Here is a 26953-nt window from a genome sequence, read left to right on the forward strand (position 1 = left end):
CGTGAAGAACTTACTTGACTTAAACGTGAAGAACTTGACTTATACGTGAAGAACTTGACTTATACGTGAAGAACTTGACTTATACGTGAAGAACTTGACTTATACGTGAAGAACTTGACTTATACGTGAAGAACTTGACTTAAACGTGAAGAACTTGACTTACACGTGAAGAACTTGACTTACACGTGAAGAACTTGACTTACACGTGAAGAACTTGACTTACACGTGAAGAACTTGACTTACACGTGAAGAACTTGACTTACACGTGAAGAACTTGACTTACACGTGAAGAACTTGACTTAAACGTGAAGAACTTGACTTACACGTGAAGAACTTGACTTAAACGTGAAGAGCTTGACTTACACGTGAAGAGCTTGACTTACACGTGAAGAACTTGACTTATACGTGAAGAACTTGACTTAAACGTGAAGAACTTGACTTAAACGTGAAGAGCTTGACTCACACGTGAAGAGCTTGACTTAAACGTGTACCGTCTTATGGCTACTCTCTCTAGGTGATCTGGAAGAAGACAGACAACCTGAGTCCTATAACAATCGGAGAATATGTGTACAGCCCAGACAAGAGGTTCTCAATCAGTAGGGTTGACCCCTACATGGACCCGCAGAGCCGCAGCGAGCACCACAGACAATCACACGACAACCCTCGCTGGAACTTGCAGGTAATGTGGCTCATAGAAACATCTAGAAAAGTGAGGGGGGGGGGAGGGATGCTCGGTTTATTTTTTTTCTTTTTGGCTGGCTCGTGGGTAGGGGGTGTAGCGGTAGCGTGCCAGGAATTACATTTAGATTCCTTCAGGGAGTCTGTAGTTGTGATGTATGTTTTGAGTGACAGGAAGACACGAGTCTGGCACATAGTCAAACAGTTAACTGCAAGGGGTGGGCAATGTATGCAGCTTAGTTTGAATCTGACCCCCCATTGTTATATTCTATAAATGAATAATTTACGAATTAATCAAAATATGCTAGAAAGTGAAAAGAAAAACAAACACACAACACCGAACCATAATTAACGACTAGCTAATACAAATAATCAGAAGGAGGCATAGATAGAGGCACATTTCTTATTCCATAGGTTGAACTCTTTCTCTCCTAACTGAAGATACCAACGTTGATTCCACCAGAATGTGGTAAATAATTACGGAGAGAAAGAGTTAATAGTGCAAAGTTCTCCTTTCACACCTATAGAGCAGAGGATGTAAAGGTCATCTGTTTCTATGGCCTACGAGGGTGTCATGTGGCCATCACAATGACCCCCAACAGCTGAACTTTTCCCAATTTATGTGATGTACCCATTGGAGTTGGGAGGACTCAGGGGGCGCCCTTAAAATCCCAATTTTTAAATTCCCAGTCTTCACCGAGATTTGAACCCAGGAATCATTTTACTACTCTGCCCTCTTCTTAAATATTCGTAACCATTGCTCTCTCTTCCCATGAGAACCTGGAACGGGTTGCCTGAATCAGCCATAAACACCAATAACGTAAAAGACTTTAGTATCAACATGCATGACTAGATTAACTTGTGAATACTTGTAGGACTTAATTATCTTTTCAGGATTTTTTGTTTTTTAAAGACTTCATAGATTATTAGTTGTTGTTTTTTTTACATTTAAAAGAGAACTCCATGAAAAGTAAAGTAAATCTTGGATAATACACTGTCCCATCGGAACACACCCTACTGGCTTGTGTCGGTAGGTTGAGAGTCTTATAGCGTATCATACAATAACACACGTCTTAAAAGTAACGCTGGTTTCTATTCCATGAACTCCTCAGATCCAAGATGTCTCCTTTACTCATGCCGGGACATACGAATGTCAGCTCAGTACGAAGGAGGATTATGGGAGAAATGTCACCTTACATGTCATAGGTAATCAAACTAAATTTCACATTATTCGTCATAGGTAATAAAACCTAATGTCACGTTACATGTCACATGCAATAAAAATAAATGTCATTTTATTTGTTATAGGCAATCAAACTAAATGTCACGTTACATGTCATAGGTAATCAAACTAAATGTCACGTTACATGTCATAGGTAATCAAACTAAATGTCACGTTACATGTCATAGGTAATCAAACTAAATGTCGCGTCAAATGTTATAGGTAATCAAACTAAATGTCACGTTACATGTCATAGGTAATCAAGCCTAGAAGACACTATACACATGTCATAGGTAATCAAGCTAGAAGACACTATACACGTCATATGTAATCAAGCTAGAAGACACTATACACGTCATATGTAATCAAGCTAGAAGACACTATACACGTCATATGTAATCAAGCTAGAAGACACTATACACGTCATATGTAATCAAGCTAGAAGACACTATACACGTCATATGTAATCAAGCTAGAAGACACTATACACTTCATATGTATTCAAACTAAATGACTTATTGCATATCATCTCTTAATTAATCCTATCGTTGTGACCAAGTGCATGCTGGGACATTTGGAAGGAATCAGAAGCGTTAAACGTTTAAATCCACTCATGTGTGATATGAAAGCTCCATCAGCGCCCTAGAACTGAAACTAAACACCTTCAGACGTAACCCGATGAGCTTGGCCTCTGACCTGGTGGTCTCAGTGTCAAAAACTGGACTTGTTAATACACTCTTTAAAATGTAGTGGATACATACAGACTGCTACGCCTACGTTACGAAATACATTGTTCAATTACAAACAACAAATACATACTTCCTAATTCGCGTGTTTGCTTAGATTCAACATTATTGTTTACATTGATTGAAACAAATAAATCTGTCGCCCTTGCTTCAGAATGTAGTATTGAATGGTGAGAAATTTTTTTTGGCATAGAATGCACATACAAATGAAATCAATGAGAGGCTAGACACTATGGAAGAAGATTAGCTTTTTTTTTAATCCTAGTTGTACTTCTTTTTCGTTATTTTTTGACAAGTAAAATATGTTTCTTTTTTTTATATTGAGTGAAATTGTATATAATTATTATTAATCAATTATGTTATTAATTCGTAATAGATCTAGACTAACCATAATACATTTGTTCGACTGGAAGTTGTTTTATTACTGTATTTGTGTAGCGCAACATTGATGCTACTAGGGTACTTGGAGCTCTGCTTTCGTTGACCAGATTTTTATTATATTTGTTTGTTTTGTTTTGTTTGACATGTTTCGGATGTTCCTTCAGAGTTGAAGATAGTTTACGTCCTAGTCCAAACCTCCCGCAGGACGACGGGGGATGATAGCGGGCAGGGTTTGAACCCTCGACCGTCGATAAATCCGAACGACAGTCCAGCGCGCAAACCGCACGACCAGGCGTAATTTTTGTTTTTGTTTTTTTTGGGGTGTGTGTAGAGGGGTATGGGGAAGAACGTGCCCGCGCCGCTTTGTCAAAAGTAAATTTAAAAACAAGAAAAATATTTAACAAAAAAAAACCAAAACGTATGCGATGTGTACTTGTATCACTTAGTTTGGATCAGTCGTGTCATTCAGTTTGCGATAGATCTAGACTACCAGCAATAAATCTGCGCGATTAGAAAATATTTGTACCACTGGTTTTCGTTTAACGCTATTTCATGCTTTTAGCTTTCTCAGTACGCTAGGATCCTATCGCGTGTCTGAGCCAGGTGGGAAAGGGTGTTGGGGGAGAAAGAAGGGGGTATCTGGGTGAATTTTTACCTTAATCTTTTAAAAGCATTTATTACAACAAAAAAAAAAGTGGGGGGGGGGGGTATCTGAATTCGAACTTGTGGCTTAAGTTTTATCATTGTTTTATAACAGCAGCAATGTCATAATAATAGTGTTATAATCATGGCTAATTACATCATACATAATATTTTTTTTAGGGAAGTTTTGCATTTTGTCATTATTTTTTAAAGGAAAACAATTTATTTTTTTTTCTCCCAGAAGACAGAAATTCTAGAGGGTCTGACAAAAAAACAGGTGAGTTTTCAATTTCTAATGGTATCAAATATTTGTAATATCATTTTAAAATCGCAATGTAATTTCTTTTCTGCTAATACAAAACATTAAAGGTCTATTCCTGTATAAGCTCGTAATGATCATGTTTTGAAGTTGTAGAACTTTGGTCGTATTGTAGCCAATGGATAGTGCTGAATAAATAAATCACTTTGAAATCAATAATTTAAGCTTTATATTTGGTATAGATTTTTTAGACTCTTTGTTTAGTATCACAGCATGAAAACAAACAGCAAGATAAAAAAATACATTTTAAAGTAATTGTATTTATTGAAATAAATAGGCTCCACCTATGTCTTCTCTGCTCTACGGCTCCACTTTCGGCTCCACCTATGTCTTCTCTGTTCTACAACTCCACTTTCGGCTCCACCTATGTCTTCTCTTCTCTACGGCTCCACTTTCGGCTCCACCTATGTCTTCTCTTCTCTACAACTCCACTTTCGGCTCCACCTATGTCTTCTCTTCTCTACGGCTCCACTTTCGGCTCCACTTTTTCCCTCCTCACCCTCAACTGTAGTAATTCTATATGAACGTGACTACCTTAATGTTTAGGTATCAAACTAACTGGGACTAACTACGTGGAGAAGGGCGCTACCATAGACCTCAACTGCACGGCCATAGCTATCGACTACACACCCAAGGGGGTGGACTGGTTCAAGGACGGCATCAGAATCAAGGAGGGCCGCAACACTTTGATCACCGAGTACTGGAGGAGCGAGACCAATGTCCTGCACAGCCGGCTGGAGGTCGAGAGAGTCACCATGGAGGATGCCGGGACATACGTCTGCAGGTTCTCGCACGAGCACGTGGAGAGTGTCAAGGTCATAGTGCTGAACAGTAAGTCTATGTTTCGTTCAAAATAAAAAGTTGGAATTCTTTTTTTTTTTTTTTACAAATCTTCCCTGGCTGTGCATTCGTCATGTTTGTAGTTTGGTTTGTTTTGGTATTAGTGCTACTTGTATCAGCCAACTAAAGGGAAACAATTGCTACATTGAAAAGTAAATATGACATGATATTTTCAACTTAAGCCATATATAGACTATAAACAGGCTTTCTGGTATTAATATTATATTAAAACGGTTCTACATATTTTATACCAATATTAAAGCAAGCAAAGCAATTCAAAAGTTAAATAATTTTTGTGATGTCAAGATATATTTGAATTTTGGAAGGGAGATACGAGACTTACGTTTCACATAAAGAGCAATAACTCTCAACAAACTAGTAGCCGGCATGGTAATAATGCAGTTGTCTTCCTTACAAATATTCCCATAATGGTACAGTGGAACAAACTATTAATTATTATTAAGTGAGAAACACTAGCATTTGAAGATACAAAATTGAAAACCCATTTTTTATATATATTTAAATCTATAGCCTCTTGAATAGTTCTTAGAGGGTTGTTGTTATTTTTTAAATCTTATAAGTAAAAAAAAAAAAAAAAAGAGTTTCAATTTCAATGCATGATTGTTTTATTTGCTGCGGTTGGATTTTCAGGCTTGTCAGATCTCATGGCCTCCTCCAGACAAGTAGGTCAGTTGTTTTCAGACGTAGCCGCCTTGTTTTCGTAGAGCAGTTCAATGTTAGAGCACATCCCCCCCCCCTCCCCCCTTTTTGTCATTGGCTGGTTTCAACTTTTCAGTGTCCAGGGATCAAAATGTCTGCTCTTTTTTGCATGTCAAGCATTTAGCTTTTGAATTATCCTTCAAGGTTAAAGGTTACATTCTGAAAGGCGTTTCCACTCCACCAACTAAAAAATAAACATTTCAGTAAGCTCGTAAAGAATACCATAAAATTCTCATTCAGAATAAGAAATTTTGGTCAGAACTTAGCATGCGATCGGTCCAGTTCATTGTTTATCTGTTGATACTATTGTTGCTTGATTGATTGGTATGTACTGCTATGGAGTATAAATTTTTTTTTTATAAAAATATAGTTTGAAAATTATTGAAACAAAAAAAAAAGTTAAATTAAAAATGTTCATTTTAAATCTTTGTAAAAAGAAATTTTTTCAAACTGAATTGTTACCATAACAAAATGTCTTAGTTGATATTGTATTTGATTAGAACAACTTGAGTTAATATTGGATGATTTTGTTGTCACTCTATTGATATGCTTGTTATTACGTTGAGTGTGTTTGGCTTGGCAACGCATAGCTGTGTGTGTGTGTGTGATTTCAAACAGTGTTTCATGTGTGCTGTAGGAACCAGGGGGAAGTAAATGCTTGCCTGATTTTGCTATTGTTACTTACCTAATTAGGTTTTTAAAACTCTTGTTTTTTTGGTATCATTATAAATACAAATAAGTCAATAAGTTTAAGGTTTCATGTTGGTAAATATTTGCCTGAGGTAAATTTGAATGGCTTTGATTAGAATACTGTAACCTAGTGGTGACTAAAATCCTCAAAAGTGTTTCAACATACAAACACTGTTAGGACCTCATAAGGTGGCCTTTTTGTCATGAGACAAACATCTTATTCTTTTCTGTGGTTTGGATATGTACCAAAACCTAAGGTACAGCATCTTAACAGACCTTACATGACATATATAATGATAAATTCAGCCCCTTATGTATGACTACAAAGTAGCCACTATCCTATATCATCCCATTATGTTACAAAACTTTGGGTCATTTATTGTTTGTTGTTTAAAACATAGTCGTTAGTTTTACAAGTATTCATTGATTGGGAGATTTCTAATATTGTTGCTTTAAATTAGGTCTTCAAATCTTTCTGCTTTGAAAGAAAAACTAAATAAAAACACTAGAATTTAAACAAGAATATTGCGTACCATTTTTGTTAAGTAAACAGTAGCTCAATATTGAATTTAATATTGTAATTGTTATTAAAGCAAAAGTTTTTTTTTAATGTTTTCTGATTCTAATAACTAAAACAATCAAAAATAAAAAATTAACAGGAATGGCATAAAGCTAAATCCTATCCCTTTTTGTTTATGCTAATTAGTAACTAAAGTGATATTCTCTTTAAAGTATTGGTAAACCTTCTTGTACTGGTTGCAATATAGAGCCATTGTTGGTGCTGGCTGATAACATACACATGATATTATAACATTATCTCCAGTTAGATTAACAAGTACTCAATTGTTTATGTGCAAGTGAACATATGCGCGCGCGCGCGCGCGCGCGCGCACACACACACACACACACACACACACACACACACACACACACACACACACACACACACACACACACACACACACACACACACACACACACACACACACACACACACACACACACACACACACACACACACACACACACACACACACACACACACACACACACACACACACACACTGGCACAGGTGGTGACTACAGATAAAAAGTAATCTTAGACTTTCTTCTGGAATGAAGATCATTACATCCTACAGAACTGTGGAAGAGTGAAGATTAACAAATTACACAGGAACGTAGGGAATGAAAATGATCACATCCCAGCCCACATATCACACAGGAAAGTGAGGGAATGAAAATGAGGAATGGGGGGGAGGAATGCAGCAGGCAGGGTTCGAACATGGGACCATTATGATGACGGTCCAAAGTAGAAACCACACAAACAGACAGAAAGTACAAGCCACACAAACAGGCAGTTACCCTTGGTAGATTTCAACTCCCTATCTTGTAAATCATCCAATATTTTAAACCTATATCTGGCATTTTAACCTTGCTGGAGGTCAAGATCAAGTGGGGTATAATGAGTTTGAGGTCAGAGTTCACACTAGAGTTATTATTATTATTATTGCTTTTATGTAGCGCTACTTTCATGCTTATAGCATGCTCGGAGCGCTTTGGTCCAATCTCATTTGTGGACCGGTGGGGGGGGAGGGGGTATCTAGGAGTTGGTTTTCCGTGCTGCCTTTAGGCGCTCAGTAAACGCAACTCTGCCCGAGTCGGGTGTCGAACCTCGAGCCCCCTTCAAGCGCACTTAGCCTCTCGACCACGCTTCCCACCAAATGAGAGTAGGAGCCAATTCCAAAGTTTCATCTCTCATTTTTACTTCATGGTCACAAAACTTAAGTTTTTTAATTTCCATTTTGTTTTGCAATATTCACTGCAGCGACCTAGTTGTTGGTTCAGAGAAAGGAGAAAGTCATTACACTATTATTGACAATGGAGCATATGTTATCCTCTGTTCTACCCACATTTAGTTTTTACTAACAGTAGCAAACATTGAGTTGATTTTGTTTAATTACTTACCAATTTATACCATTATGGTGCATCTATTTGAAATCAATATTTTTCAATACCTCTGACAGTTTAGCCTATTGGATAGTAGTAGGCATTTTAACAGGTTCTGGATTACTATGTTACAATGACATGGAAGTGTATAAGTGAGGTTTGAGCTGTTTCTTTGCTACATATCTGCTATTCATTAAAAAAAAACTCCTTATTTTACATAGACAAATTTTGATTGTATTCAACTTAAAACAAGTTTCTCCATCATTCCATTTTTTTATTCATTTAACTAAAAAGTCAACAAGTAATTCTTTTCAATTTTAATTTGTCCACAGCGGATTCTTCCAACAAGAGACGAGGTAAGTTCTACAATCAAAGTTCTGTTTAGTAAGCTTTAGTTGGATCCACTAAAAGGATTACAGTTTTGTCTCCCTTGGCTTATTTTTAGGATTAGGACGAGTTCTTGTGTCATCATAGATATCAATTTGAGCTATTATACTCTTTTTTAGCGGCCCCCGTAAGGGGAAAAAGCCGCTATTAGGTTTGTGCAAAATGTCCGTCTGTCCGTCTGTCACACTCAGATCTCGAAAACTAGAAGAGATATGAAAAATATTATTTCATCATTAAATCCGGCTTGAAAAGTTTAGGTGCAACGGCTACTTTTGGTTTTCTAAAAGCAAACCGTTTAATTTATAAAATTAATTATGCAAGCGATTTTTTCATAAAAATACACCAATTCTAAAACAATTACGTAAATGTAAGGGAGGCAATGTTACAACATGCTAACAAAGATGGACAATTTTTGTGTATTTTTAGTATCACTAAGTCAAATATATTTTAAAAATGTACAGGAAATGTTTACAACAAATATAAATAATAGTTAAAGACGTTTTTTCTGGTCAACTAGTTGCTAAAATTAAAAGAAAACATTTCTGTTTGTTTATAAAGGCTAATAATGCACTTTTTATGTAAATATCACGCACATTTTTTTAAATGGACTTTTTATGCAGCGATTTTCGTGCAGTAGCGTAACGTCGCAACAAGATCAGGTGCTAAACCAATTCCTTAAACTTTTTTAAAAAATCAGATTTTATTTATTTTTTGTTTAGTGCCCCCATCCGAATAAAAGAAGCTTATTTTTGTGCGTTTTGTCTGTTGGTCGGTCTGTCCGTCACGATTAGATTTAAAAAACTAGAACTCTAAAAGCTATTGAAAATCTGATTTACCCTTTAATGTTCCTCCCATAACATCTCAATAGTTTTAAGTATCTAAAATTGATTGTTCCGGATTTTTTTGTGCAAAACTAATCAACGCCAACAAATGTTTGTTTGCTCTTCTAACTTATATTACATTCCATTTCCATGCTTAAACGTTGCAAAAACACATTATCAATAATATATTGTTCCGTTTTTTATGTAAATAGCATATTAATGCTAAATCATAATCTCTATACTGACTTATATTTCATTAATTGTAAAAATGTTCCGGATATTGTTTTATAAAACATGAATTATGCCTAATGATTGTTTGAAATCGCATAAGGCTTTTAAAAAAAGTAATTTACTAGAATTGATTACTGAAAATTACTTTTTAGACATTTAATTTTCTTGTAAAACATAACATAGAAGTTTTGTAATCGATAAAGAAAGTTCCGGATTTTGTTTCTTACAAATCGTCGCCAGAAATTTCCGAATTTATTTAAAGATCTACTAACGCCAAATAATTGTTTGAACTCCCTCTTCTAATTAATAAACAAATAATCTTCTCATTTACGAAATAATGTTTTTACGGATTTTTATGAAAAATATTTTAACTCACTACTCTCTTACAGTACATTTAACTTTCTACCTAAAACATTAAAAAATCTAATTATCGTTAATATTATGTTCCGATTTTTAAGGAAAACAGAATCCAAACACCAAAGTAAGGTATGAAAATCTCTCCACGTGGCTGTAGTACATCTAATTTTTATACGAGACCATCCAAAAAATTTAATTAACGGTATTACATTTATCTGAAATTCTCTTTTTCTTTTACTATTTATACAAACATCCGGAACAATCTATTATATAAACTTTTCAATTGTGTTCATACCTAAAAATTATTGCGATGTTTTGAAACGTAAAATAAAGGTTAATCAATTTTTAATAACTTTTAGTTGTTTTTTTTATATCAAGATAACGGACAGACCGACTGACAGACAAAACGCAAAAACAATGTGGCTTTGATCCTTTTTAAATAATATCTATTAGAACTCAGTGCACCAATGTCTATGAACCCTCGTTAAATATCTCGTGTAAATAAAGACATTTTTTTTTATGGTACCGGTACTAGCCTATTGTGAGGTAATGGAATTTTTTTTCTTTGACGTCATATGAATGGACTCTTTAAATGTAATGTTAAAAGAACGCACTCGGTGCACCAATGTCTATTAACCCTCGAAAAAATTGCTTGTATTAATGAAAACATATTTTAGTCTAACTAAGCCGTGTGACGTAGTGTTTTTTTTTCCTTTGACGTCACATGGAATGAATTCTTTAAATGAAATGCTAAAAGAACGCACTCGGTGCACCAATGTCTATTAACCCTCGAAAAAATTGCTTGTATTAATGAAAACATATTTTAGTCTAACTAAGCCGTGTGACGTAGTGTTTTTTTTTCCTTTGACGTCACATGGAATGAATTCTTTAAATGAAATGCTAAAAGAACGCACTCGGTGCACCAATGTCTATGAACACTCGAGAAATGGCTCGTGTTGATAAAGGTGATTTTTAGTCTAGCTAGGCCTTGTGACGTAGTGTTTTTTTTTCCTTTGACGTCATATGGAATGAATTCTTTAAATGAAATGCTAAAAGAACGCACTCGGTGCACCAATGTCTATTAACCCTCGAAAAAATTGCTTGTATTAATGAAAACATATTTTAGTCTAACTAAGCCGTGTGACGTAGTGTTTTTTTTTCCTTTGACGTCATATGGAATGATTTCTTTAAATGAAATGCTTAAAGAACGCACTCGGTGCACCAAAGTCTATGAACACTCGATAAATGGCTCTTATAGATGAAGGCGATTTTTAGTCTAGCTAGGCCGTGTGACGTAGTGTTTTTTTTCCCTCTGACGTTATATGGAATTAATTCTTCAAATGAAATGAAAAAAGAACTCGGTATAGTAATGTTTATTAAGCCTCGTTATGTGACTCGCGTTTAAAAAAGGAATGATATCTTGATTTAGATCTAATCTAGATTTTTTAAACTAGATCTAGATTTTTATTACAGTATATCTAGATCTGGATTTATATTCTAATTAAAATTATTTTAGAGTCTAGATCTAGAATTTCTAGATCTAGTTTAGACTAAAATAGACTAGATTAAGATGTAGAATTTCAATTTCTAAACTTAAAGTGTAAAAAAAAAAGTGTAGATTTTCATTTCCAAACGTTTTGATCAATATTGTAATGTTTTAATATACTAAAACTAATCTACTATTTTTTTATTAAATTTAAATTTAAATTTACGGCAAATGAATCTTTGAAACATTATTACTTTTGACCATCGGATGGCTGCCTGGTCGTGCGGTTTGCGCGCTGGACTGTCGTTCAGATTTATGGATGGCCCAGGGTTCAAACCCTGCCCGCTCCCATCCCCCGTCGTCCTGCGGGAGGTTTGGACTAGGAAGTAATTATCTTCAACTCTGAAGGAACATCCGAAACGTGTAAAACATTTTACATCAAAATTAAATCACCTCTTGAATATTATTTGCGAATATGCAGATCCGACAGGGATCCGACTTCGACGGGGGCCGCCTCTGAGTTTGTGTAACACAAACTCTCTTTATAATCTTGTTTTTTTTTTTATTGAAAAGATTTTCCTAATGAATTTTCAAAAACTATACCCTGTAGTCTGCCTAAGATATAAGTTCTAGACTGTGATAGTGTAGTACTTCTTTAGAGGATCGTATATTTTTACTTAAAAATGTTTCATTTATGTAATAAACTAGCTGGTGGGTTTACTTCCTAAAATTTAAAAGATCAGAGTAATGGTAGCCTAATACTTTTTGGTTCACTGTACATAAATCATTTAATTTCACTTGATAACATATATTTTGTTTTATCCAAAGAAAAATAGTTTTTTTATATGAAAGATTTCAACAATGTAAAAAAAATAATTTTTTTTAAACTTTCAAAAAATTTTATATAGTTAAATCAAATATTTGTTTTGACATTTATGAGAATGGTAAAAATAAATTGGAAATTTGTAACTTGAAAAAAAAGAAAAGAAACATTCTTATATTGATTTTCATTTAGTCAGTTGCATATTTGTCTAGCTCTTTGCCCATACACAAATTTATAATAAAGTTTCAAAGCCATGAACATTTATTTATAAAGCTATATATATATTTAAAAAATCAGATCATGTTATTATTGGAAAAACACTTTCAATAAGATCAAAAATTGTTTGCTTTTTAAAACATTCGAATTTGGTCTTGAAGCAGTTTTCATAGCCGAAAAGCTGTTCATGATTTCAATCTTCAATTAGAGGAAGGCAGTTTTATATAATGTTTCTTATATGGTACAAATACTGTATAGTATTTCTGCTATTAATTCCCATATTAATTTTTTTCAGTTTCTTTTTTTTAACTATGAAAATGTATCGAAGCTTTTAAAAAATTGTTTATAGGAAGTAGCTGATTATAGAATTTGTTTATCCTGACTTATTATTTAAAGTATTTTAATTTAGGATAAAGTTTAGCCCCTACATTTTTTTCTAAGACAAAGATTATAATTTTATTGGCCTGCTGCACATTAAATCTTGTTTCGTTTTTTTTCTGTTCTTTGAGCAGGGACTGGGACCGATGGCCTTGAGAGGGCAAGCTCTGAAAACCAACTTGGTCACAACTTAGGCGTCGCTGCCGTGTCCTGGCATTGGAGCCTCCATCTGCTTGGCTCATTCATCGTTCTTGTGTGCCTGTCTTGACCTTCATTACAGAGCGGGTAGTCATGACCTTCAACCTTCATTGTGTCACACTGAAGTCGTGACCTTCTCCTTTCAGGGTCAAACATAACTCTGACCTTGACTTTTAAGTTGTGAGTCTCCCACAGCCATCGTCAGAAAACTAAAGCCGCTGAGAGGACTTCCTGTTCTGGTGGCATCCTGTGTAGTTTTTGTGTTATTTATTTATTTCTGAGACAAGTGTGAGGTCAGCGCAGCTGGACAAGAGGATGCAACAGTTTTAGTTCATTGTCTGAAATGAACGTGTCCTTGTCCTTTGTTTGTCATTTGTGTGTCTAGCTATTTATTTTAGTCTGAGTTTATCAAGGGAGTAAAAGATTTGATTTCTAAGTGTGTCTTGTGTAACAGTGGTTCTCAAACCTTCAGACTTTGCCTCAGTCACCGGAAGTATTTTTCTTACTGAAATGTGAAATTCTAAATCCCCACATACTGGAGCCAGTTTGACTTTAAGTGAATTTGCTACAATTTGTTGAAACTCTTTGTTAGTATCATTGTGCTTACATTTTATTTTTTTTTGTTTTTTTGTCCATATGAATGTAACTTAGAGGAATTTTTAAATTGAAAATTTGAGAACAGTTTTTTCCTCGTTGTGTTGATTTAATTTATTTTTTTATGATCTTGTAAGACTAAAAACAGTTGTTGTAAACATTTTTTGATTCATTTTAGGATTAGTATCATACATATTTAAGTAAAGTAATTAGCAGCCAGATAGATGGAAAGTATTAAATACATTGCTATTGCTATTAGGTATATGTCAGCTTAACCTATTTAGAATGACTAAAATATTCAATGTACCTGTACTTTTATTATAGACTCCTACAATAATAGACTTAAATATGTGGCTCTCTACATTGTCTTATTGACAGGCCACAAACACCAACTCTTAATTCACATCCAATAGTTGTTGTTGAGACTATGCTGTTATTATTTATATTTAATAACCACAAAGCTATTGAAGCTGTTATATATACTATGTAATTTTGTTTCAAATGGGGTGAAGAAAACATTGAATAGACTTACGTAAGGGGAAACAGTCCTAGAATGTTAAGTGAAAACTCCCAGATCAGCAGCAGCCTTGAGATCTGCTTTGTAGTCCAGGGATTGTACTTCTATGTTTGTGTGCGGTTGATACTGGTTTTATAAAGTTTTTTTTTTTGGACAAAGTTCTGAACTGATTGACACTTATAACTGTTAGTTCTTGTATACAAGCACATTATACATTACTTATAACTGTCAGTTCTTGTATACAAACACATTATACATTAACTTTGCTGCGCCACAAGTGTAAACAAATGTAGTCTCTTTTCATGTTTATTTGTTTCTAGAAATCCAGTAAATATCTGTGCAATATTTTATTCTTTAAAAATTGTACAATATTGATATAGAGAAACTGACTAGATACTAGTATCAGTTTATGATTGGGTAATGAAATAGACAATTGGAAAATTTTAAAGGAAAAAGTGTAGTAATTTATTTATATCTCTTTTTTTTTTTTTATCTGGTGAGAAGTGTATCTTATCTACTGTTGGGTATGTAAACTTTAATTATCTAGTTTGTATTTCAAATCTTTCTCAATAAAAATGTGTTCCTTTAAGCAAATAATCTTACACGTATATTAAATAGTTTGAAAAAATAATTATTTACCCAAATACTTAAGTAATAGATATTTATATATTTACATTTATATAACATTTATTTATGATATCTTTCTGTCTGTTTTATCCAAATAACATAAATCCAAAAGTAAGCATTAATAAATTTGTTCATAGTACAACAAGCCATGATCCTATAATTAATTTATGATTTTGTACTGCCATGAGTAATTAAAAGTTAGTTCTAAGCTGATTGGATCTAAATACAAAACGTTTTTAAAATAAAAGTAATAATGGCTAATAGCTGTTCAAATTTGTTTTGAGTCGACAATTTGTTTTCTCTAGTTTTTCTTTTGTTCTTTATTAAAGTGGTGCTAAGCTTAACAAGCTGTCGTCTGCTGGTTGAGGACACTGAGAGAAGTGAAAAGACAACATTGTATATACTAGAGTGTCTGTGATTCAGTTTTTGTTTACTTCTGATGTGTATGTGAGTAATTAGGATAACATTTTTTTCATCTTTTGATGTCTGCTAGAAAGATTATTAGTATGTAAATAATTTTTTGCCTGTCTTGACCTGGTGATATGATTTGTATTGTGCCATTTTTGTTCTAATCTTATTTTGTCATATATTTTTAATACTTTTGTTAAATTAAAAAAAAAAAAATTATACATGATACCTCAGTGATTTTTTTGTTACAATTTTTTGTGTGATTTGATTCCTAAGTTAATGGATTTGTTTCTGCCGCTAAATTGTACAGATCTGTATGCTTATGGAGTCCTATAGTGACAAAAAAAAAAATCTTCTGAAAATGGATGAATGAACTGTGGATGAAACAGTTCGTTGTAGAAATGAATTGGGGAAGGCATGTGGAAAGAGTCAAAAGGTACCCCCTTTCAGACCCTGGGTCAGAAGATGTACAACTCACTTGTTCCTATGACCATAGTTAACAAGGATATCATGTGGCCAGCACAATGAGGACATTGTTTTTACTTCCCCAATGTAAGCCCATTAGAGTTTGGGTGGACTCAGGGTCATCCTGAAAATCCCACCAGGATTCGAACTCAATGCGACTTGGTTCAGAAGGGAAGCATTTCATCATGCCCCTAATATCTCATTTTAAGCCTAAGTTTTATGACCAAACTCAGTCCTTTGGTTAGAATGGCCTACATAGAATTATTGGTTAGGAGCAGACGGGTCTGAGAGAGGTTAGGCATCCTGCAAAATTTGGAATGAATTGCAAAACAACATGGCATTAAGACCTGTTTGTAGTTTCTTCTTATTCAAGTGCTGCCTCTGAATGTGCATTGAACCCATTTAAAATTATACATTGTTCTGCCCATGAAAGTGTTTCTATTTACATAGTTTCATTTTGTTTCTTCAAGCATTGCTCTCGGGCCTCATATTTTTACGACATTCAGCAAGTCTTCATAATGAAAAGGGAATTAACCTCCCTAGATAATACCTTTTCAACATTTATTGAGTATTTGCCCTTTATATTTTTCCATTCTTCGATGTAGATCCCCACGTATTCTCTATACTTCTTGCAGTGCCAGGATTACCTTAGATCTGACATAGAATTTCAGGGCTAAGAAATTAAACCTATGGCCATTGAGAACGTTTGAGGTTGAACAGACGCAGGTTAGCCAATGGTTTAGATGAATTGTATTTATTGTTAGACTTACTGTCAGCATCTTGAGAGTACTTGTACATTTTCTCTGTAAATTATGTACTTAGGTCATTTCTCATGCCCATGTGGTCAGAGATGCAACACATCTACAAATAAAACAAGATTTTTGTTTTAACAAGAGCCAAATTGTCATCTTCTCCCCCAACACTAATGAAAGCCCCAAATTTTGTCAGTGTAAAAAAACTAAAAACATCCATATTTATAATTCCTACAAAATGTTGTTATATTCATGTAAATTGTAATTATTTTACTTTTTGTTTTTATTACAATTCTAATGTTTGTGTAATAATCACACTCTATGCTTGAGCCACCAAAATGTGCAGTTTGATGTTGCTAGATCTAATTCATTCATTTCAATTATGTGCTCCTCAGAGTTTTTATCATAACTTAAAAAAAAAAAACCGTGTGTTAAGGCTTTAGCTTAGTGAGGACATCCTTAGAGACTAATTAGTTCTTACAGTTTTTTCTTGTGTCAAAATAAACAATTGCTACAATTATAGATGTATTTAATTAGAACAATTAAAGCTCATATTGAACAAAATATTGTAATACACATATTTATTTGTAGAAGATAATTTCTGATTTAAATGTGGTGAATTGTATTCTTTTTAAATGATTAACCAGTGAAGTCCTGTGTTAATAATAAATAAACACAACTTTTTTTCTAGCTATGTATTTGAAATATAAAGGTAATATAAATTTCTTGGCGAATCGGAATTTAGGATTAAAAGTTTTTAAAGCAGAAAATATTTTTATAGTATTCTGTTAGCCTCCCTTTTACTAGTTTTTTGTATATTATATATATATATTTTTGTACTTCTGCTAAAACATTAAAGACATTAAAATTGGATTTTAATTTCTTTCCCCAAAAGACCATAGTGGCTATAACAATCTAAATTGCAATGATGACAAAAAACATTTAATTGAGAAAGTCTGCACATGCTTCAGATTGTCATGATGGTCTTGATTTCAAACCCACCCACTCCCACACTGTCCAGTTCTTCAAATGATATAAACTAGGACATTCTATTCTTTATTTCTAAACGAAAATTTGAAACTTCAGAAGCAGGAAATGAATAAACATGCAAATAGTAGAACCATTTCCCTTGCCACTACCAGAAGCTGCACATTTTTTTAGAGGAAACTTCATTGGTTTACCAAATTTTAAACAGTAAATATTTTTCTTTTAAGTTTTAATGAAACATTGTTATAACAATCAAACACATTATATTACAAAGTTACATAAGAATGATAAATCTAGACAAATAGGCTCTTCTGGTGATTTAATATTCACCTAACTTTACTAACAATTACAAATTATAACAATGAACTGTTTTTTTAATTTAGACTTTTCAATTCGATAGCCTCTAGAGGAATTCAATTTTTATATTTTTCACATAAATATGGAGTAATTGAGAGAAACATCACATGAATTAGAATTATATGAATTAGAAAGATTCCTGCAGATATTTGAGACTCCGCAAGTGAAAGTCGTACTGGCATCACTCATTGGCTCCTGGTGATTCAGACACTGATACTATTTGAATGGACACATTCATTTGTTTCACAATCATGTTTGTTTCGGAAGCTTGTGTGAGATCATCTACCTCTGAACTAGTTGTGTCCCTTTTTTATTTGGCTTTGTTGCGTCGTCGCCTGTTAATGTCTTTCTTTGAGGAGACTGGCTATGAACTTGATTTCTGTGTATGTGTTTCATCATCACTTTGAACGCAAATTCTGTTAGTCAATACTTTGTCAATGACTAGCTTCTATGAACAATTTGACTTAAGTTTTGTCTCTTGTTGTTTTAAGTATATAATAAGATGGTCTCCTGGTGATGTGGTATGCACTCTGGGCTGTCATCCTGATAATCTCAGGTTCGAACCCCTGGTGGCAATTATCTCCTGCCACCCTGCTGGAGTTTTGAGCTAGGATGTGATCATCTTAGTTTTCAGCTAGGATGTGATCATCTTCACCTTCCAGCTAGGATGTGATCATCTTCACCTTCCAGCTAGGATGTGATCATCTTCACCTTCCAGCTAGGATGTGATCATCTTCAGTTTTCAGCTAGGATGTGATCATCTTCAGTTTTCAGCTAGGATGTGATCATCTTCACCTTCCAGCTTGGATGTGATCATCTTAGTTTTCAGCTAGGATGTGATCATCATCACCTTCCAGCTAGGATGTGATCATCTTCACCTTCCAGCTAGGATGTGATCATCTTCAGTTTTCAGCTAGGATGTGATCATCTTCAGTTTTCAGCTAGGATGTGATCATCTTCAGTTTTCAGCTAGGATGTGATCATCTTCAGTTTTTCTAGCTAGGATGTGATCATCTTCAGTTCTGAACGAACACCCCCCCCCCCAAACATGTGATAAAGAAAAAGCATAGAATGACTAATAGAAAGAAAAAGAATAATTAATTAACATCTCCTATAAACACAATGGTTGGTGAGAAAAATGAAAATTTTTTGAATAAACCTCGTGCAACAAATCAATCAATTTATACGTGTACAAAATTGTAATCTGCTATTTTCAGTATCCATATATAACGTCAGGAGTTGTACGAATGTATTAGTTTCATATTTTTAAATAAATGTTCTATTTTTGTGCAATGTACATGGTCATCTGATTTTACATTTCAAATCTTTTATGTTTTCTTTACATAAATTTGGAATACAGTTTCCCCCTTTACTTTGAATAGCTATAAAGTGTCTTTTGAGACTTTTCTTGTATCTGATGCTTGTGTAGTGTCCTTTTTAATGACTTTACTTATAGCTTTTATACTGTACACACACAAAATTTTATGAGTTAAAAAAAAAATGTATATGTATATTTTATCATTCAATGTATGGTGTATCGTTTTGTCAAATGTCCACAATTTTTCTTGAACTTAAACTTTTTTTGTGTGTCTAAAGTGGTAACATGTTTTGTTTTTTTTAAATATTGTTTTCATCTGTAATTAAAATAACAAAACAAAAACGTTGAATAAAAAATTTTGTTTCATTTCAAAAGTTTGACTTTTTATTTTTCAGAAATGTTTGTTGTTCAAATTGTATTTTTAAATAATTGAGGAATATGGTCTTGCATTATAACTTGACTATACCAACAAAATGGATGGCTGTGTCCTCGACACAGACATGCCACGTCACAACCGGTGGGCAGGTCTGTTCGACATGGTAACGGGTTATTGGTCTAAACCAGTGATGCCCAAAATACGGCCCGCGGGCCAGATCCGACCCGTGACGTGGTTTCATCCGGCCCGTCGTTGGTACAACGTGTAGAAAATCCCCCCCCCCTTTTTTTTTTCTTCAGGGCCCTGACTTTTTCTCTGATGGTTTGGTACCATGATATTTAAAATTTGTAAGTTTATAAAATGGAAGAGCCGAAAAAACTAAAAGTGGACTCCGAATTTGGAATCTATCAGGAAACCCAACGGATCTTTACTTTTTTGTGGAACATGATAATAAACCAACCTAATTTGTTTTGTAAAGTGTGTCTGTTATAAAGCACAACAACATAGAAACGGATTATAAAACATTCTTAGTTTGGGCCGCGAATTAAAGATGATTAAACTACTCCTGAAGGATCGATGGGAATATTTAACAACAAGAGACAAGAAAATAAGTCGTTCGCTAGCTAACTACAATGTTGGTCACATTGTAAGTAGAGACATGAAGCCAGTTTCCGACGCGTAAAAAAATAAATGATTTTTCTTATATCCGAATAAATAATTTAATTACTAGATCCACAAGTTTCTAATAAAATTGTTTCAGGTCAATTTCGTTTGGTTATGTACATTTGTGGTCATGTGGCCCACGATACGAGAGTCGGAAATTAAAAGGCCCGCAGGTTGAATTAGGTTGGGCATCATTGGTCTAAACTGCCCACAGGTTGTGACGTCGCAGGTCAGTATTCAGAACTTCTATAGCGATCGGTGTCCCTTGGACAGTCATTTGAATAGTCCCTGGATTGAACCAGCATCTCTCTCTCTCTTGTTCACCTCCAAGACTCTACCCCCTCATCCACACAACACACTCACCTATTTGTACCACTGGACATGGACACAAGGTGAACTCTAACCCACGCTCATGACACAATCACAATCATAACGCAATCACAATCATAACACAATCACAATCATAACACAATCACAATCATAACACAATCACAATCATATCACAATCATAACACAATCACAATCATAACGCAATCATAACACAATCACAATCATAACGCAATCACAATCATAACACAATCACAATCATAACGCAATCACAATCATAACACAATCACAATCATAACGCAATCACAATCATAACATTATGCACGACTAGACGGACACTATAAGTATTTTTTTTTTTTATGTTGGAAACCTCAGAATTTTGCGCTATTCAATTTTAGCTTTGTATCCTAGGAATCCTTGGGCCTTAGGCCTGTTTTCTTTGCCTCTTTTTTGGGGCTTTATATGCCTCTTTTTTTTTTTTGGGCCACTTTTGTGTGCTTTTTCTTTTAAATAATTTTTATTTGTAAGTTCTCATATGTCACAAATATTAAATCATAAAGAATTAAAGAGAAAATTTGAAACATGATTAACCTATACTTAATTACTTTACATAACAGTAATGAAAATATATTTATAAATATGTGTTTACCTTATATTTCGCATTAAAAAACAAAAAAAAAATTACATTAATATTGCTTTTAATTAATTATTAAATTCTGGTAATTGAACTCATGCATATTTATACACCAAAGAAAGTTCTAGAACATCACTTTTTAAAGGCTGTAAAGTGTGTCTGTATTTCTTTCACTTCAGGCTTTCAATTTTTTTTACAATTAATTACAGATTTATTACCAGAGACACCCGCTGGCCCTGCCGCCAGTTACCCAAACTGCAATTTAAAAAAAAAAGAAATAATTTTTAATGGAAGAATATTAAATCAATGTTCTTTTCTGCATAACCTTTACCTTTTCCTAGGACCTTGAACTTGGCGTACTAGCAGTGGCGTAGCTACCAATGTGCGGGTGGTGCGGGCCGCTCAGGGCACCAAGTGGAGAGGGGCACCAAAATTCCCCCAGTGTGTATTAATTTCCTATTTCCCTGAGCTTTTCAGTAAAAACGAATAATTGTATGGACACGAACAAACATAAACTACTGTATTTTAAACATGAACTAACGATTTATAAGCTAGTCATGTCGCTATTTTGTTTCATCTCCTTGACTATTTCTTCCATACAATGTAAGCTATAGAACAGTTTGAATCAAATTTACTAGATTTATTTTGGACACACTGTACATGTTATTACTACACTGATCAATGCTCTGTAATATAAAGAAGAAGAAGAAGATAGGCCAACCTTTTTTACTTCATTGTTTAGTCCATTGGTTTAATCTAGATATAGAGTTTACAAATATATTACTAAATTCTAGTTCTAAATAATAGTCTTAGTTTATTCATTTCTTTATGATTCTTTATAGTTTAATTTTTGAAATAATTCTATTGTAATGTCAATATTTTTAAATAAGCTAACCTTTGTTTTCTACGATTTTTTTTAAACTAACTAGTTAATTGTAATACTGTAAAGTAAGCAACATGATGAACAGTGCTCAAGACAGACTAGTCTGGCTAGCGCCTCAAAACCATTTTAAGCTCAGACGGAGAAATCGGCATCTCTGATTGAATTGGATCAAAGAGTGACTTGGAGTTAGTAAAATTACTATCAAAATACGATCCACTCTTGTGGGAGCATGTGCTTCGAACTAAGCTTTGTTCCAGACCGAATACATTCTTGTCTCCACAAATACAAAATAAATTTATTACAATATTTGGGGATCACATTAAAAAACAAATCATACAGCAAGTAAAACAAGCCAAATATTTATATATGATTTTTGACAGTACACCTGACATCTCAAAGTTGGATCAAACTTTCCAAATTTTACAGTACTTTGTCATGGATAATGACGGGGTGCAGGTTCCTGAGTCTTTTATTGATTTCATCGACACAAAGGACAAGCATGCTGCTGGAATCGCTAAGATGATTCTAGAGAAACTGCGTTCGAATGGCTTAGACATAATGGACTGCAGGGGTCAAGGCTATGATAATGCTGCGGTCATGAAAGGTCAAAACTACGGTGTCCAAAAACGTATTATAGAAGTAAATCCCAAAGCACTATTCATCGCCTGCTTAAACCATTCTCTTAATTTAGCAGGAATTCGAGCCGCTGAAGCTGAAGTCAATTCGGTAACATTTTTGGTACACTTTTCTCAACTTCAACACACCGCTGAGATATCCTCTTCAATATAACCGGAACTAGCTTTAAACGTTTAGTTTTGACCCGCTGAAGCGCCAGAGGAGAAACCGTCAAGATGGTTAGGAATACATTTTCTAAAATTATAGAAACTCTGGAGACAATATCTAGCAGAGATGAAAATTCATCGACTAGATCTGAAGCAGGTGGATTATTGGTTGCTATTCAGTCTTTTAGTTTCCTCACCTATTTTGGATTTTGGGCTCCTGTTTTAACTGAAATTAATGCGCAAGTCTACCTTCAAAAACAAGGATTGTCTATTCGAAACTGCTCACTCAAACTAAAAACATTAGAGACATTTTTAAGTAGTAATCGAGAGAACCTCAAAAACGTCTTGGCCATAAGAAAAAGATGCCTGGTTAGAAAAGTGACGACTCTGTACTTACACACAAAGAAGAGCTACGAAGGGAAATTTATTCTACCTTGGACAGGATTGTTCAAGAAATAATCATCCGATTCGAGCAACTTCATGATGTAGCAGATAGGTATGAATTTTTGTCGCCTTCCCAGCTATTTAATCCTCAGGTCGAAATCAATCTCGATTGATAAAAACGAATTTCTGCTGGAGCGAAAGAGGCTTCAACGGTTTGTTAGTTTCATCAGAAGCCTTCGAACTTCCAAAACAAGGACCTTTTGAGCTCTTTAAATTTATAAATAAATATCAGCTAGATGATTCAGTCCCGAATATCGTCCTCATGAAAACAAAAAACTGTTATTCAATGGATACCAGCTCACATACAACTAGCAGGGAATGAGAAGGCTGACACACTCGCCAAGAGTGGGAAAACAAACTCACAAGTAAACTCTGCACTCTGTCCAGAAGAAATGAAGAAATTAATTGTAGATAAAATAAATGAGAAATGGACGAGCTCTCATCCAAATCACAAGAAAGATGACGCTTACTATAAGCTATCCCGACAAGACCAACGTCTAATCTTTCGACTCAGGACCGGACACAACAGAATGCGACAACACATGTTCCGGAAGCTCAAAATTGGAACCAGTGAAATCTGCCCATGTGGAGTATCACCAGAAAATGCTGACCACGTCCTCCAAAACTGCTCTCTCTACCAAGAGGCCCGTATAAGACATTGGCCCCAAATCACCCCAATAGAAAGAAAACTATATGGAGAGCTCCCTGATTTGGAAACCACTGCGCAGTTCATCTCATGTATTGGTCTAGTCATATGAACAGTCCAACATAACAATGAGAACGATGAAGAAGAAGAAGAAGTCCTCTTGATTCGCATATTTTTGACTATTGCTGTAAACGTCGCTTTATGCGAAAGAAGTTTTTCCAAACTGAAACTGATCAAGAATTACTTCCGATCAACGATGACAAATTTACGACTCACTAATTTAGCCATTTTGTTCATTGAACAAGAGCTGGTGGAAAAGAAATTGATTTAGATAAAATTATTGATACTTTTGCCAGCAAGAAAGCTCGTACCTTTTGATCTCTAGTGCAGAACTAATTAGTTGGGAAACGCCTTCGTATTTTTAGCATGCGACCAATTAACCCAGCCTTAGCTCTCCCCCCCCCTCTCTCTCTCTCTCTTTCTCATGCACACACACACACACACATGACCACTGTTAGTTCCGCCAGTTTATTAAAAGCTAACATCATCACTTGTAGTATGTTCATGTAAAAGTGATTTTTTGAATTAAAAATATTTGATTAATGAATACATATTATTTTCAACAAAAAAAGTAAGGTTTTACAATGTTATTATTTAGTTAGCTTTTTTTTTTTTTGGGGGGGGGGGCATCAAGATGAGGTCCCGCACCAGGCATCATATACTCTAGCTACGCCACTGCGTACTAGCCTTTTTCTTCTTTTGACTTGAGTGCTATTGAATACAGGTTTAGATAGCTGAGAATTGAGATGATACCGCTGCTTTACAGGCAGAGGCGTGTCTTTCCGATGATTGGTTTTGATTGTCGTTTCCATTTCCGGAAGTAAACAATGTGATTGTGAAACGATTTGGTCGGCATTTGAACACTGATGCTCTTTGACAAATGTTTGGAGGCGCAAGCCACACGGCCAACTAGCCGAAATAGTGTTTGGAGAAATGGGTCATAGTTTGTATTTGTTTCATTGTAAAAGCAACCAAATTGTGTATTTTATTATTTAAGTAATGTAAGTTAAGTTCAAGTCTATGGGCCAGGCCATGGAGCAAGTTGAATTTAATGTAATAACTTGGTAAATATAACAAATGGTTCTCAAAATCTTATCTTCAAATTTTTTATTTATTAATTACTCATCCATCCATCCTACTGGCCCTACAGCTCAGGGAGGACTCTGGCCTGCACAGCACATCTTTCCATTCAGATTTCTCCTGAACCTTTCGTCTCGAACACCCCTCCCCAAGCTGTTGTAGATCCGCCTCTACATCATCAATCCATCGTATTCGTAGCCTCCCTTTAGGTCGCCTGCCTTTAGGTCGCCTGCCTTTAGGTTGCCTGTCTTTAGGTCGCCTGCCTTTAGGTCGCCTGCCTTTAGGTCGTCTGTCTTTAGGTCGCCTGCCTTTAGGTCGCCTGTCTTTAGGTCGCCTGCCTTTAGGTCGTCTGTCTTTAGGTCGCCTGCCTTTAGGTCGCCTGTCTTTAGGTCGTCTGTCTTTAGGTCGCCTGTCTTTAGGTCGCCTGTCTTTTGGCTTCTGCATTTTGCCGGTTTACAGTTTTCGCTCCTCTTACTAATTATTCAAAGTTCTGTATATAATTTGATCCCCGTGTCACCGTTTTCCTTATTACTTTCCAAATAAATAGTACTTGAAACTAATTGGAAACAAATTTTATTCTTAATGTTCAATTTTGAAATAAGCCTCTTGGATAAAAACGACTGATTGGGTTGGGTACTAGATTAAAATGTGTTGAGGTTTGTCACAGTCTCAGTTGACATTGCATGATCTAAAGTTCACTTCATGTTAAGAGTTTAAAAGACACGTGGAATTCCTGATGTAGAAAACAGGAAGTAGAATGAATAAAGTTGACTTTGAGTTCAGTCAAGTCAAGTCAGTAAGGTCTTGCTCCCGGTCCAGGAAGGTTGGACGTTGCTTCCTGGACTGGTGTATATATGTATATAGCATGAAAGTCGATGGACTAATGATTGTTGATTAATAATATTTGAGAGTTGATTTCATTATGTGCTTATTGAATATTAAGGTATTATTCGTATTTCAATGGATATCTATAGTTGAAGCTCCAGTGTCACTATTAGTAATTGTTCTTATTGTTACCCGCTGAGATGCGGACGTGATTGATTAGTAACTGACATATATTGGATACTTTTGATACCGCTGTTATGCGGATAGGATTGTTATTATTTCTTGACTTGTAGCACTAACAAGGAGTGCAGTATATTGTTATTATTATAGTAAAATAAACTTCATGTTGTCTGCTGAACGGACTTAGGTCAGTTTGTACTATTTGTCTTGTCCCGTGTCTAGAGTACTTCAGGAAGCAAGAACTTGCTTATATTCCATGTGTTGTGCTAATTGTGATACATTTTAAGACATTCAGATTTAATATATTTTCAAATAATCATTGTTACAAAGTTATTGCAGCTTTTTAAAAAAAAATCGACGCCCAGATTTAGGAAATTTAAATCAGATAAGAGGGTGTTTTTTTTAATCTGATTTCGATCTAAAAAATCTGGACATAGTTTTTCAGACAAATTTAATATGTACCCTGTTGCTTCGGCTGTTTATTACAAATCTGTTGTTGGTTTTAATCTTATCTATACTAAGATAATGCTAGGTATCGACCGATGCTTGGAGACGCCTAATGCTAGGTGTGGACCGATGCTAGGTATCGTCAGATGCTAGGTATCGTCCAATGCTAGGTAAAGACTAATGTTAAGTAGCGACTGGAAGTTTGCCAAAAGTGTGTCTTGCAATACTTACAAATTGGCGCCATGACAATTTATGTAATCATTGTGAGGCGCCAGACTCTTCTTGCACTTACTTAACAATTCCTACGAGTCGGCTGTGACTTTTTAAGGTTTTAATACACAATGCGCATTTTATTCACAAAATCTTACAGCCGCCATATCTCTTTAAAACATCATCATTAATGAACGTATTACGTTATATGTTAGTAGGAGCATAATGAAATTATTGTTTAGTATACAACACTTACACAATCCCCTCAAATCCACATTTTTCGAAAATC

The 26953-nt window shown here is 34.7% G+C and overlaps 1 protein-coding gene across 6 annotated transcripts in view; it reads left to right on the plus strand.

Annotated features, from left to right (window-relative positions):
- Positions 1 to 19473, plus strand: part of LOC106050736 (zwei Ig domain protein zig-8-like) — a 192873-nt gene extending 173400 nt beyond the window's left edge. For 2 of the 6 annotated variants that reach the window (XM_056018036.1, XM_056018028.1), the window contains exons 4-10: positions 515 to 679; positions 1791 to 1884; positions 3911 to 3946; positions 4535 to 4819; positions 5480 to 5515; positions 8518 to 8541; positions 13016 to 19473. In XM_056018036.1, the coding sequence (XP_055874011.1) occupies positions 515 to 679; positions 1791 to 1884; positions 3911 to 3946; positions 4535 to 4819; positions 5480 to 5515; positions 8518 to 8541; positions 13016 to 13152 (777 nt within the window). In that variant the 3' untranslated portion in view covers positions 13153 to 19473. The remainder of the gene's footprint in view (positions 1 to 514; positions 680 to 1790; positions 1885 to 3910; positions 3947 to 4534; positions 4820 to 5479; positions 5516 to 8517; positions 8542 to 13015) is intronic. The other 4 variants (XM_056018042.1, XM_056018040.1, XM_056018047.1 and 1 more) reach the window with 4 other exon arrangements.
- The last annotated feature ends 7480 nt before the right edge of the window (positions 19474 to 26953 follow it).

Source organism: Biomphalaria glabrata, chromosome 1, assembly GCF_947242115.1.
Source record: "Biomphalaria glabrata chromosome 1, xgBioGlab47.1, whole genome shotgun sequence".
In the NCBI taxonomy this organism is placed as follows: domain Eukaryota; kingdom Metazoa; phylum Mollusca; class Gastropoda; family Planorbidae; genus Biomphalaria; species Biomphalaria glabrata.